Source organism: Trachemys scripta, chromosome 5 (genome assembly GCF_013100865.1).
Source record: "Trachemys scripta elegans isolate TJP31775 chromosome 5, CAS_Tse_1.0, whole genome shotgun sequence".
Lineage (NCBI taxonomy): Eukaryota > Metazoa > Chordata > Testudines > Emydidae > Trachemys > Trachemys scripta.
Window position 1 is genome coordinate 22,641,513 of NC_048302.1, and position 12,473 is coordinate 22,653,985.

Below are 12,473 nucleotides of genomic sequence, written 5' to 3' on the forward strand. Positions count from 1 at the left end.
GTATGTATCTGGAAACAGTAACACTCCTAAAAAAAAAAATCAGTTTGGGCATTTGTAACTTAATACTGGACAAAAAATAACCCTTTCAAATCCTTTTGTATAACAAAACAGCTACAAAATTTGGACCAAATTCTAGTTTCACATGTAGAAAGACAGCTTCTGTTCAGATTTTGCAGTGCTCCGTGTGTGCATTTGAGAGAAGAACGTGCCCCTTTTATTAATAAAAAATAAACCATTATTGTCTAAATGGTTATAAGACAAATAAACAGTATTTTTGAGACAGCTTTTTTTAAATGCCTCTCAAGGATTAGTCATACATAGTATTCCTACTGATAACGTACAGCATATAATACAGATGTGTCACCATTGCATGCTGAATAGAGGTGGTGTTCACGCACAGATCTAAGGATTTTTTTACTGGGAGGGAAAATGTAACCTTTCCCTACTTTTAGCAAATAAAAAGTATTTTTAAATGGGCAAGATGTTTGCACTGTCTAAACTGTTGCAAAATACATATATAGAAGACTTAATCCCAATAATATGTAGTATGGGTATGTGAGGGGAAATTGAAATATTTCTTTTTTTTGGTAGGGCAGTAACTGAGTACAACTGTATACTATGACCAACATTTTTAAAGTGAGGCCCTGATCTTTCAAACATCTACGCGTCTGTTTAACATTAAACATATGAGTAGTCATTTTAAAGTTAAGCATGTGCATAAGTGTTTGCATAATTGAGGGCCTAAAGTTAGGCTCTTAAATACATGTTACAGGTGCCTTTATAAAAATTACCTTATTTTTAGAGCTGCTGAACACCAACAAACTTACTGGAGCTACAGGCATTAGTATCTTTTAAAATCAAGCCACTTTTATTTAGGGGGCCTAACTTAGGCACCCAGGCTCAAAAATTGTAATCCATGCTACTCGACATCCAGGAATATAGATTCATAGATTCCAAGGCCAGAAGGGACCATTGTGTTCATCATTGTGTATAATACAGGCCATAGAACTTCCCTAAAATAATTCCTAGTGCATGTCTTCTAGAAAAACATCCAGTCTTGATTTAAAAATGGTCAGTGATGGAGAATACACCACGACTTAGGGTAAATGTGGAATGTTAGCATAGCAGAGAAATGTAACTTCAATAAAAGCATTTCTGACTGGCTTGTCAGGTAAGTAGGTCAGAGGCAGGCTAGTGTACGTGTTTGGCGGCATATATAGCACTGCAGTTTTTTCTGCACAGCCTCTGCATTGCATTGTATATTTGCCGTTAGTGCTTTCTAGCCCATTTAGCTGCTAACTCTTCAGTACTGGATTGACCCCAAAGCCCCAGACATTAATTTAAAGCAAATCAAAAGTCCTAACTTAATGGCACTGAGAAATCAGGTCATTTCTATGGTTTCAGAGGGATAAATTGTCCTGGGATCTGTTATGGGAAATTGTGGAAAACTGAAAATTTCATTTGAGACCTTTTTGATTTTGGCTGGCTTTATCTCTTTGCTGTCTGGACACAGATCTAAAGAAGACCCATGGTGCTACACAATACAGTGGCAGCATACAGCTGGGATAATGTAAGCCTATGCATATGTTTATGCCATAAATATTTTGCACACCACATGACCTACCGTCTAAATGTAATGAATCACATCTCAGTGGTTTAAAAATAACAATTGCAGAAAGTTAAATGGGTCTGATAGAGAATTATCAATCTCTGGATAAAGCCTGTCATCTCCCTTTTCCAGAGACAAAACATAGAAATGACTTGTGACCTAGAAAATAACTAGAGCATTTTTTAAAAATCTGAATACTTTCTCCCTCATAAGGACTAGCCAAACACTTCGGGGTCAGATTCTCCTCTCTCATTTACACCAGTGCCACTCTAAAGCAACTTCACGGATGTTCCTGAAAACAGAGCTTGAGCCTTGTGCCTCTCTGTACAAAACTGCTGTGGATGTGTACAACTGTTATCCTCCATTCCAGCCTTCCCTCTCTGGCTTTTAGCCTAAGGGAGCATAGAGGTTGGGAGGAAGGAAATGCGTATCGATATACAAATAGAAGAAATACAGTGATGTATGTATTTTTGAAAGTGCCTCTATTATTGCACATAATAGAAAAAACACCTATTAAAGAGGGCAGAGGAGTGGCACTGCAGAAGAATGACTGCAGGGAAAGGGAGCTAGCAGAAGATTTCCACCCTCCTAAGCAAGGAGGCAAAGATGAGCATAGAGATGACATTTCTGGAAAACACACAGATCTGACTAGACAAACAGGAATTTATCATAGTGTCAGATAAGAAGCATTTAAGCAAGCTAACACATTTCCATGCAGCACAACAAATCACACAGTTCTCTATCACAGCATTGCAGTTATTGTTGATGAGGCACTTTCATTCCCATCCCGGTCTCTGTTACTGACCACTCCCTCACCCTCACCCCCCCCCCCCCCCCAAAAAAAAAAAAAAAAAAAAAAGAGTGTGCAATGGAAATGCCTCATGTATTCTTACCCTGCAAACTTGGGTAAAGGGCTGAGTTACAGTAGGTTTGGGAGCCATGCCCAAATTCTGCTTTCAATTTATACCGGAAATTATTACAAGTTGTTAGTTGCTAAAAAAAAACCCAAACATTTGTCTCTGGGAAAATTAGCTCACATAACCTTATAAAAATAACTAGTACATCCAGGAGCTGATCCATTCTTTCCACCGACTTTGGTGGGAGTTGGATCAGGTCCCCAGTGTTGATCACCATGTTTTCTCATGCGATGTAGTTCACCTGTTTTTAATTCCTTGTTGCGATTTAGGATGTCGCAGCTTGTGTTGTGTTTCTTGCAATAGGATGAAATGCAGATGGGGTTTAAGAGACAATTCCAGAACTGCACCAGTCAGTATAATGCATTTCTCTGCCAGTAGCATAAATGCAATAGGATTGTGTTTTTAAAAAACAGTTTTGTTGCAATGTAATTTTCCTTCCTCAGAGAGGTCATCAACAAAGAAAACATTCCTTCTGGATTCGGAAACCTTGAAGATTGTATTCTGACTCCTCAGGAAGTAGAAAAATTACAAGAAAACAACTCCGGGTATATTGGAGAAAGGAATAAACCAAAACGGCAGAAATCCAGCACTAAACTTTCTGAGCTTAACGATAACCAGGATAGCCCTGTGGTAAGTGAATATGCCATACCACTTGCAGAGAGGGTCAGTGTCATGTTGGGAAAGAATATCCCACTCGCAAGCAAGCATCACGCTTTTCCACTGCCTTGTACCTTGTGTCGCCATTTACACAGCTGTAATCACTTGCACTTTGCACAGATGTAAATGGCTGGTTAGGGCCATGGAGAATCGGGCCCTACACTCTTAACAAGTGCATTGTGATTACAGAAGGGCCAAATTCACACTTTGACCCTCTTAGTCTACACGTAGCTATTTTTGTTTTTAATAAAGCAAAACAATATGGTTTCAAAAATAGAGTAAGGAGGTGAAATTTGTCCCCAACCCTGCAAGAGTTTAGTAGGATTTGACTGTTCAGCACCTCACAGGTTGGACCATCAGCTGGTGTGAGGGGGGTTTCTCTTTTTGAATTCTGTCCGATAGTTTTCCATCACAATGTAGCTCATCAGTGTGTTGTTTGTAGTGAGTGAGTGCCAGGGTCATTATCAGTGGGTGAGTTTGGTGGTTGCCCTTCCTCCCAGCAGTGGCTGCATTTCAGTGGTGCTGTATGCATACACTCTGCAAAATGCTTTGAAGTCCTTTAGGATGAAAACTGATCAATCTAGATACATCACACCTTTTGACTGAAAATGCACCAGTTATGTTTGCAATGTACCACAGCCTATAGAAGACACGGGTTTAAACTGTGCAGTGTTTTTGTTTTGAATCACAGCATGTTTGTGATCCCTGTTTGACCTTCCCAGTAGAAGACAGTTTGCCCACAGTGACAAACCGCAAAAATTGCTGATGCAACATCTCCTTCCCCCTGTAGCCAACACAGGCACCAAATGTTGTGTTAGCAGTTAGAACCTACAGTGTCTTTCAACTTGGGCCCTTGATAAAGACAGGCATGCAATGCCATATGATACCTGGCACATCACAAACTTTTATCACCATTGGTAGCATTACAATACCCTGAGAAAAGAGTAGGCTTTGCCATCTGTGGAATATTTTCTCTGTTGATTGAGTTCCAAAGTCTCCTATAGGTGAGTGCCTGTGAAATGTGATAGGTTTGTTTTGAAAAAGTACATCGTGTTCTGGCACACTTGTTTTAGATTACACAACCGTGGTTATTTATCAGTCTGAAATGTACACAGATACCAATGAGAGAATGAGTTGGGTTCTTTTGTGTGCTAGATAGAAATGGTATTGATAAAATGAAGGAAAGAAACTGAGAAATCATAGGCTCCATGTATTAGATTCAGCACGAAGCATCAATAGCCTATCGCATATAATAGACATTTAATGTCTGCACCCTTAGAACTGCTACACGAGACAGATTTCAGCGTTTGGGCCAAGAGTACAAGTGGCTCTTTTGTTGGTGTTCCGGAGGTGGGGAACATGCAAGGAGCCTCCCCCGTCCAAAAACGACCCTCTTGTACTTACAATTGTACTTACAATTCCAAAGTAATTGGCCAGAGCAGAGCTAACTGCCCTCTGGCGGCAAGTACTGACGTGCAGTAGCGTCCCTGTGGGACAGTATGTGCAGTTGCCTCCTTTCCTCCTCTCTAATGGAGAAGACCGCATCATTTTCTTTAGTGGGGGATTCTTCTTCTGCTTCCCATTACTGCGTTAATGGGTGGCATGATGACCGTCCACAAACATTGGAAGTATTTCTCTTTTTCTTTTAAATAAATGTAAAGCAAATTAGTTTCTGCAGATGTGGGGCCATGTCCTGGCTCTGGAGACACATGTGCAGCTTCCACTGAAGTGCCACTCAGAGCCTGATTTGCTTTTACACTAAGGCCCCTTAATACCACTCTGGCAGTGTAAAGCGGCCTGAAAGTGGGAGGACATTACACTGATGTCCCCATTCGGGCCCTTTCACTCTTCCAGAGTGAAGTGTAAATGAGAATCTGGCCCAGAATGTGGCCTTTAAGAAGGAAAAACTGCCAAAATACCTACTTGACTGAATACCTTGGGGTTGAGGGGTTGGTGAGGCTCTAACCTAGTGGTCTCCAACCTTTTTACGCCCAAGATCACTTTTTGAATCTAAGGGCAACCCAGGAGTTACCCTGCCCCTTCCCCGAGGCCCTGCCCGCTCTCCCCCACCCTCACTCACTTTCACCAGGCTGAGGCAGGGGGTTGGGGTTGGAGTTCGGGAGGGGAGTGCAGGCTCTGGGCTGGGGCCCAGGGGTTCGCAGTGTGGTGCTTGCAGGCAGGAGCAGCGTGCAGAGGGAGACCCCTGCCCCTGGGCCTGCGCTGGCCGCTTCCAGGAGCGGCATGGGGCCAGGGTAGGGAGTCTGTCTTAGCGGCAGCCATGCTGCATCACCAGAGAACACAATCGACTGGGAGGTCCTCTAGGATCGACCAGTCGATCGCGATCGACCAGTTGGTGACCACTGCTCTAGCCACTCTCAAATGAAGGGTCATCAAATTGCATTGCCTATAATCTGTCTCTTACACATTTCCCTTTTGTGGCCCTTCTCTGAACTTTGGAGCTGCTGGAGATCAGGATTCGTACACTGGCTGCACAGACCCTACCTGGAGCATGCCTATGAGACGTGGCCAGGCATGTTGTCACCTCATGTGGTGTGGCTGAAAGTGCATCTCAGTGGAACTGTCAAATGGAAACAGGAGGAATATTTCTGACCGTTTAAGGAAAGCACAAGTCAGAATGCACAAAATACACATAGTATAGGATGCAGCTGTAGAGAGGCAGCCTCTGCCAACAGGACATTGCCCAGGAACTTGCTTGGAAAATAGGTAGGAGAACTGCATCTCCCATCGTACACAGAGCACGCACATATACTCGTAAGTTCCTGCTCCTGTGGACCCTAAGATGCAGCTTGAGCTGGCATAGCGACTGAACTCTCTTTTACGAATGTAATTTATTTCCTATTTTTATTGCAGTAGTCCCCAGAGACCCAGCCAGGATGAAGGCCCTATTGTTCTTGGTGAAGTATAGATACATACGACGGCCTTGTCTAAACACTGTTGTCCAGTTATATCATTCTAGATAGATATACCAGTATAACCTCCCATGTGGATGCTCTTATTCTGGTATATGAGTGACTTTTTTTCAGTTTACCATAAACCCTTTTCCAAATGATGTAAGGTAAACCGAAAAAGGTACTCTTATACCAGAATTAGGGTGTCCACACGAGTGGTTATACTGCACTGGTATAACTATACAGATTTAAGATCCTACCTTAGCTTATCCTGATATAACTTTCCTCTGTAGAAAAGCCCTAGGAGACCGTTTCTGCTCCAGGAGCACTCAGACAACATCCTCTTTCTCATTTTCTCTTAACTCTTCCCACCCCATCAGTGAAGCTTGAAGTGATTAGTAGGAAATTGTGTGGGAACTCTTGTCTTATCTGCTCAGTAGCATCTGACCCAGAGTGTGAAGGGACAGTCAAAGAGAAATCCTCTTCAATTAACCCTCCTAAGCAAAAACAAATAATAAACATTAAAACTTGTTATGCCCCGTTTTTATTTAAACTGCTAAAATTCTGATGTCATTTTTATGCCTGGTCATCTTGAAGAGGCTCCTAAGGCAATGCTGAAGCATAACTAGACTGTGCTGATGGAATCGTGTAGCCAAAAGAACACATCTGCTTGGATTTTAAAGAGAAGGGAGTTCCACATCATGAATGTCTCCGAGTGCTCTGGGAATTCTGTTCTCATGTAGTCTTGTTCAGGAACTGCACTCTGATGCACTGACAGAGGGCTTTTTCTTCTATTTCAAACCACTGAAGGCTGCCTTCCAGGAAGGAGACATAGCCAAATAACTGAAAAATTGTACTCGCATGCACGAAATGGCCATATTCAACGTATCTAGTAAGAGACTGTAGGCGATTTTGAAACATGCTTCCAGTTTGAAAGAAACTCAGTAGGAAAACAATTTTCAATAAGCAGACACTCAAGTGTGTACAGGACTTGCTCACATATGTCTGCTTTCCCCAGTCCCTCTCATTTATCTGTTTTTATAGACACTATAGAGGTGAGATATATTCAGCAGAAAGAAAGTGAACTACGTGTGTTGCTTACAAGTATAGAGTATGTGACTTGACCTTGTGTGATAGAAGGTTAAAAAAAATTCTGATTCATTCAAATTGAGTTAGATTTTCACATCAGTTACATCTGTAAAATCTGACATTTGTATCTTGTGTTCATAATTAGCCATTTGCATATGCCATGCCTCTATATGTGCTGTGTGTCCAAATGTGGGTCTTTTTGTGCACCCATTTTTTGTCCGTTTTTTTTTTTTTTGTGCACCTTTTAGAATTTAGCTTGGAGACTGGTAAGAGATGCAAACAGACTTATGGTCAGTGGCTGGGATTACCAGTGTCTAATGAAATCATGTCTATAAAACTGACACAGGTCATTTATAAGCCTTTTTTACACAAGCGAACCAGGGTAGATCAGAGTTCAGATTCTTTTCATAATTTTTCAAGCTTGAGATGAACGACATCATTAATGTTCCTTATAGCTGATGACCAGAGCAAACTTCAAATCAAGATTCTGTAAGTGATTGTCCTGTATACATGTTGTTGTAGTTTACGTAACCTCCATGTATACAGTAATCATTTTTCATCCTTAGTCTCTTCCTCTTTCAAGAAGAGGCACTTTATAATTCTTCCTGAGTCAAACACAAACTGTGCTGTCGTTAAAATGTGTTTTGAGGCAACTCTATTACTTTGGTTGCTTTCACCTTAAAATTCTTGATATGAATGTGATTTAGTGAGTAAAGCATAGGATTGGCTGGTGACAGGTGTCTTGGATTTTGTTACCAGCTCTTTCACAGCTTGTTAAGAGATTTGCCCTTCTCTTATTCTTTTTTCCAGTCTGTTAAATGGGGACAAGAATCCTAGCCTCACAAGCTGTTCTTTGCGAAACACTTTAAGGGCTTCTGGTGACGGGCACTTGTTTTAGTGCCATGCTGTTGTTTTTAGTGCAGGAAATGGATAGTGAAGCATGCTTTTTTAAATTGTAATTCTATGAAAGACCCGTGATTGTCCCCTTGTTCTATGTAGTACTTGGTTTGGATACGATGTTGTAATGGCCTCCAGCATTATTATTCCTTTTATCTAACTTATTGTCTTTAAAATTTGCTGTGTTACAGAGTATGGAAAGCTTTAGCTCCTCAAGGCCAATAGCCAGAGCAGGACCTGATGACATGGAGGTTTTGTCTGACGAAAGGTGACTTTTATAACTTACGTTTTGCTCTCCAAGTGGCTCTATGTGATGTGATTGTTGTTTCTTAGGGTACGTCCACACTGCAGCTGGGAGGTGCTTCCCAGGGCAAGCAGACGGACGCTTGCTAGTTCTGCTCAAGCTAGCTTGCTAAAAATAACACTGTAGCGTGGGTAATGTGCTAGCTCGGGCTAGCCACCCCATGGGTATGCAGAGGTGCTGGGTGGGTGTGTACTCGGGCACTAGCCTGAGCCACCCGTTACCGTGGCTACGCTGCTACTTTTAGTGTGCTAGCTCGAGCAGGGCTAGCTTGTTTGTCTCCCTGCGCTGGCAAGCATGCTCCCATCTGCTGTACAGACAGACCTTCAGTAGTCCATGGGGGTGACGTTCAGTTTGTTGCAGAGGGGCTTCATCACCACAGCCCCACATTGGACTTGTGTAGAGAGGCTCTGCAGGAAGGCCTCAGCCCTCTCTTGTATACCAAAAAGGGGCTCGGCCCCCATGCCACACAGAATAGCATGGAGGGTAGGGAGATGGGCAGGTAAGGAGAAGGGCCCCAGGATCTGTGTTTTCATGGGTACTGTAAACTCCAACACACACCCCAAGACAACTGCTGCAGAAGGGCAGCTGATGCACTTTAGCCCACTCCCTGGCCCCAAGTTTGGGGAGCCCAACCCCCCTTTCTGCACTTCATTTTCCTCCCCCAGAGAGCCCAATCACTCAGCTTTGCTTGAGTAAGGAGAATTTTACTCCATCGCTGTAGTTGGGAGATGTGAATTTGTTTGGATTAAGGGCAGCAGAATTTAATTATATTATATTTTCCACAAATAGCTTCTAAGAGGAAGCAAAATGGATGGGATAGTAGCTTAGAGTGCTGTGACACTGAGTATCACATATTTACTGTATTTACAAGCAATAGCAAGCACACTCCAACCCTTTTAAAAGAGATGGTATTGGCAATGGTAGCCAAAGTATAAAAAGTGGAGGGTACAAAAGTTTGTTTGCTTTCACTATGAGACAGTCTGGTTTATTTTTGTTTCATTTTTTTTTTAATAGCAAAGAAAATGAAAATGACGATGTGTTTTTCAGGCACTCACAGGTTGGTATCTTCATATTTTTGAGATTTGGTCCTGAGCAAAACGAATAGCAAAGTTGAATTTTATAGAACTAGCCGGTCAGGAAGGTAAATGCTTCAAATGAAATGTTGTAACTCTGAGGCAGTGCCCTGACTTCCAAAATGAAGTTTGCTTTGTTTTTCTCCTGGATATAATTGAACAATGAGGCTTAACATCTGTTCCTTTCCCTGTAACCCCTACTTATCAAAAAAACAAAAGTCACTGAAGTCAGCAGTTTGACATTGAGTTCCATAAAGATCCTAGTGAGCAGGGCATGTGACTGATTAGTTCACCGTGTACTGAGATTAACTTTGTCTCTCCTGTTTTTTTGTGAAATAATTTTGGTCTTTTATATATGACTTCCCATTGTGGTTTCCTAATCTTGGTGGATAAATTTTCATGTCTGATGCAAATTAATTTTTTTCCCCCTTTCTCTCTTGGGAATGGTGACTTGAGGGAGGGAATTGCTTATTTAGAAGGGTCTGTTTCTGCCCTATGCTAATCATTTTTCACCGTGGCTTCTTGCCAGTGTCTCTGTAACTATTCTAAGAAACGTACCCTGAGAAGCCAGCTAGATATGGTTTAATTGGAGTTATGACCTGAAAAGCATTCATGCCATCTTTTTACGCCACATTTCTTTTCCTGTGGTTGTGCCTGCACAAGACTTTTTTCCCCTTAAAGTTGCAATACGACGAGTGCAGCGCTGCCGGTAAGTGCCATAAAAGGAGTGCCAGCGTAAGTAGGGCTGCCGGCATTTTAATCACTGGTTCAGTTAGCACTGCTCAGCAGGTCTAGACAGCACAGCAGTTAAAATGCCACTGGAGAATTATCTGCACCAGCGCCCCTTTAGTTACTACCATTGGTGGAGCTGCACCAGTGGCAGAGAGAGATTTTAAGAGGGACTGGGAAAAGAAAAGGCTATTGTGGACAAGGGCTATCTGTATTCCACGTGACGGGTTGGAGGTTGAGAGGGGTATTGCAGCTGATATTTTTAAACCCATCTCTTCGTGCTGTTTAAAAATAGTTGCTGCTCTTTTTTTGATGTTGTTAGACCCTTTGATTTCCAGCAGTGTCACTCTCCAGAAGCAGGAAGGGTAGGGAGAACCGGAAGTGATTGTCTGAAAATGATGAATCATTGGCTCAGCATGGCCCTGTCAGGGGACGTTGCTACAGAGGTTATGCAGGCCGTATTTTCAGTGAGGGAGGTGGCATTGCCTTAAGGCTCAATTTGTAGCTTTGCCACAAGCTCTCAGCTTGTCCAGAGTTCACGTTGTGACTCAGAAATGCACAGTCTAGTCCCCAGTTCCCCCTGGGCTCCAGGGAGGGAAACAATCTGTGAGAGCCCTGCACCAGGTACAGATCACTCCACGTTGGCTCAGCTGGGCTGGCTAGCACATTTATGGGGGCACAGGAGTAGAGCCTGCAACCTCTCCATTCTGTGTGGGAGAGGACACGGGGTCTGCAGAGGCTGCTGTCTTCAAGCTCCTGCTGTATGGACAGTAACTTCTACGAGCTGATCCTTGGATTTCAAACTAGTTTTGTTTTGTTTCATTTTATTTTAAAAAAATCTGGAATACTAAATTATGGTTTCAAAATGAACTTCTCCTTTATAAAGAACTTAAAATTCAATAAGAAAAGTGCAGCATTAACCCTGAGATCGCATTATATAGGAATTACAAGGTCAAGAAAATGTTGCATTCCTTCACGGTAGTTTTACATTCCTTGTGCCTTGTAAGCCTGTTGCTTAGGGGAGCTTAAAACATACCTTTTGTAACAAACAACTCATTCACAATAAGTGAAAGACTTTTACTTACTCTTCCACCCACCCACACCACCTCCAATATAAGGATTTTGAAGAAGATATGAGGAGCTTGCAAGTTGAGATAATTGAATAGGCATTGGTTGTTACTCATACAGTTTTTGGTTTGCCCTGGACCCTGGATGCAGGCATGTAGAGCCCCATGTATTCTGCACTCCTGAAGCATTGGAATTTGCTAGGGTCCATCCTTTGCTGTAGAAACATGCTCCAGAATCTAAACTTTAATTAAAAAAAAACAATAGTTTCTAGCACTTACGGTTGCAAAGGAAAGCTTTCCAAACCGGAACTGAATGTAACCAATGTAAATGATGTCTGTCTGGGTCTGCATACACCCTGAAACAGTAGCTCTCAGAGGCATGTAAACTGTTCCCATTCATTTCAGTGTTGACTTTGAAATGTAATGATGCCAATCTGTTCTTCAGCATATTAACTGCTGATCATATTGACATTCAGCTGATGTGCTCATTCCACAAACTAGAAGGGCTTCCCAGATCTCCCCAGGTCTTAAAAAACGGGTGTGGGGGCTTCAACTGCCAAAACCTCTAGCTTCCACCTGCCAATGTTTATAATACCGTTAATGCATTTCCAGTATTCAACTCTGCAGCACGTGAAACATGTCAGGGGTTGAGTAAAATAAATGGAATTTAATGCCATATGAACTAACAGAGAGGTCCTGTTGGGTGGTATTATTTTCTCCCCAGTTAAATCACTAAAATCTTCAGTTTTTTACATTTATGCAGAGCTGTAAATGATTCCCCAGATGCAGTGAGACTTGCATAATTCAGGGGGTTAGCCACAGAATGGATAGTGTCTTGCAGCTCTGGAAAGATGTTCCATGTTTCACAGTTCTAGTAATTTGTTAGTGGGAGGGTGAGAGAGCCCTTTAAAACATGCAAAAGAGATTTGGATCCACTTCCAGCTGTCAGTAGAATACAGACTTCTGAACTCAATTCCAAGACATTTCTGTTTCTTTCTAACATTTTGAGATGGCTGAGCACGTTGTCATACACACTTCAGAATAAGAATCACGACTTTGTTTCTGTTTAGACAGCACCTTGTACACTTACTGCAACCAAAACAATAATCACTATCATCATTCCCCAGGCAGAGTTAAAATAAGCATAAAAGGTTACCTCTGCTTTGTTGTTGTCTTACCCATGAAGCACCATGAATGAGAGAGATCTGTATCTGGCTAGTAC

The 12,473-nt window shown here is 42.1% G+C and overlaps 1 protein-coding gene across 10 annotated transcripts in view; it reads left to right on the forward strand.

Annotated features, from left to right (window-relative positions):
- FAM13A (family with sequence similarity 13 member A) overlaps nucleotides 1-12,473 on the forward strand; it is a 207,092-nt gene that overhangs the window by 155,713 nt on the left and 38,906 nt on the right. For all 10 annotated transcript variants that reach the window (XM_034772859.1, XM_034772855.1, XM_034772858.1 and 7 more), the window contains 3 exons: nucleotides 2,970-3,156; nucleotides 8,270-8,346; nucleotides 9,397-9,439. In XM_034772859.1, the coding sequence (XP_034628750.1) occupies nucleotides 2,970-3,156; nucleotides 8,270-8,346; nucleotides 9,397-9,439 (307 nt within the window). The remainder of the gene's footprint in view (nucleotides 1-2,969; nucleotides 3,157-8,269; nucleotides 8,347-9,396; nucleotides 9,440-12,473) is intronic.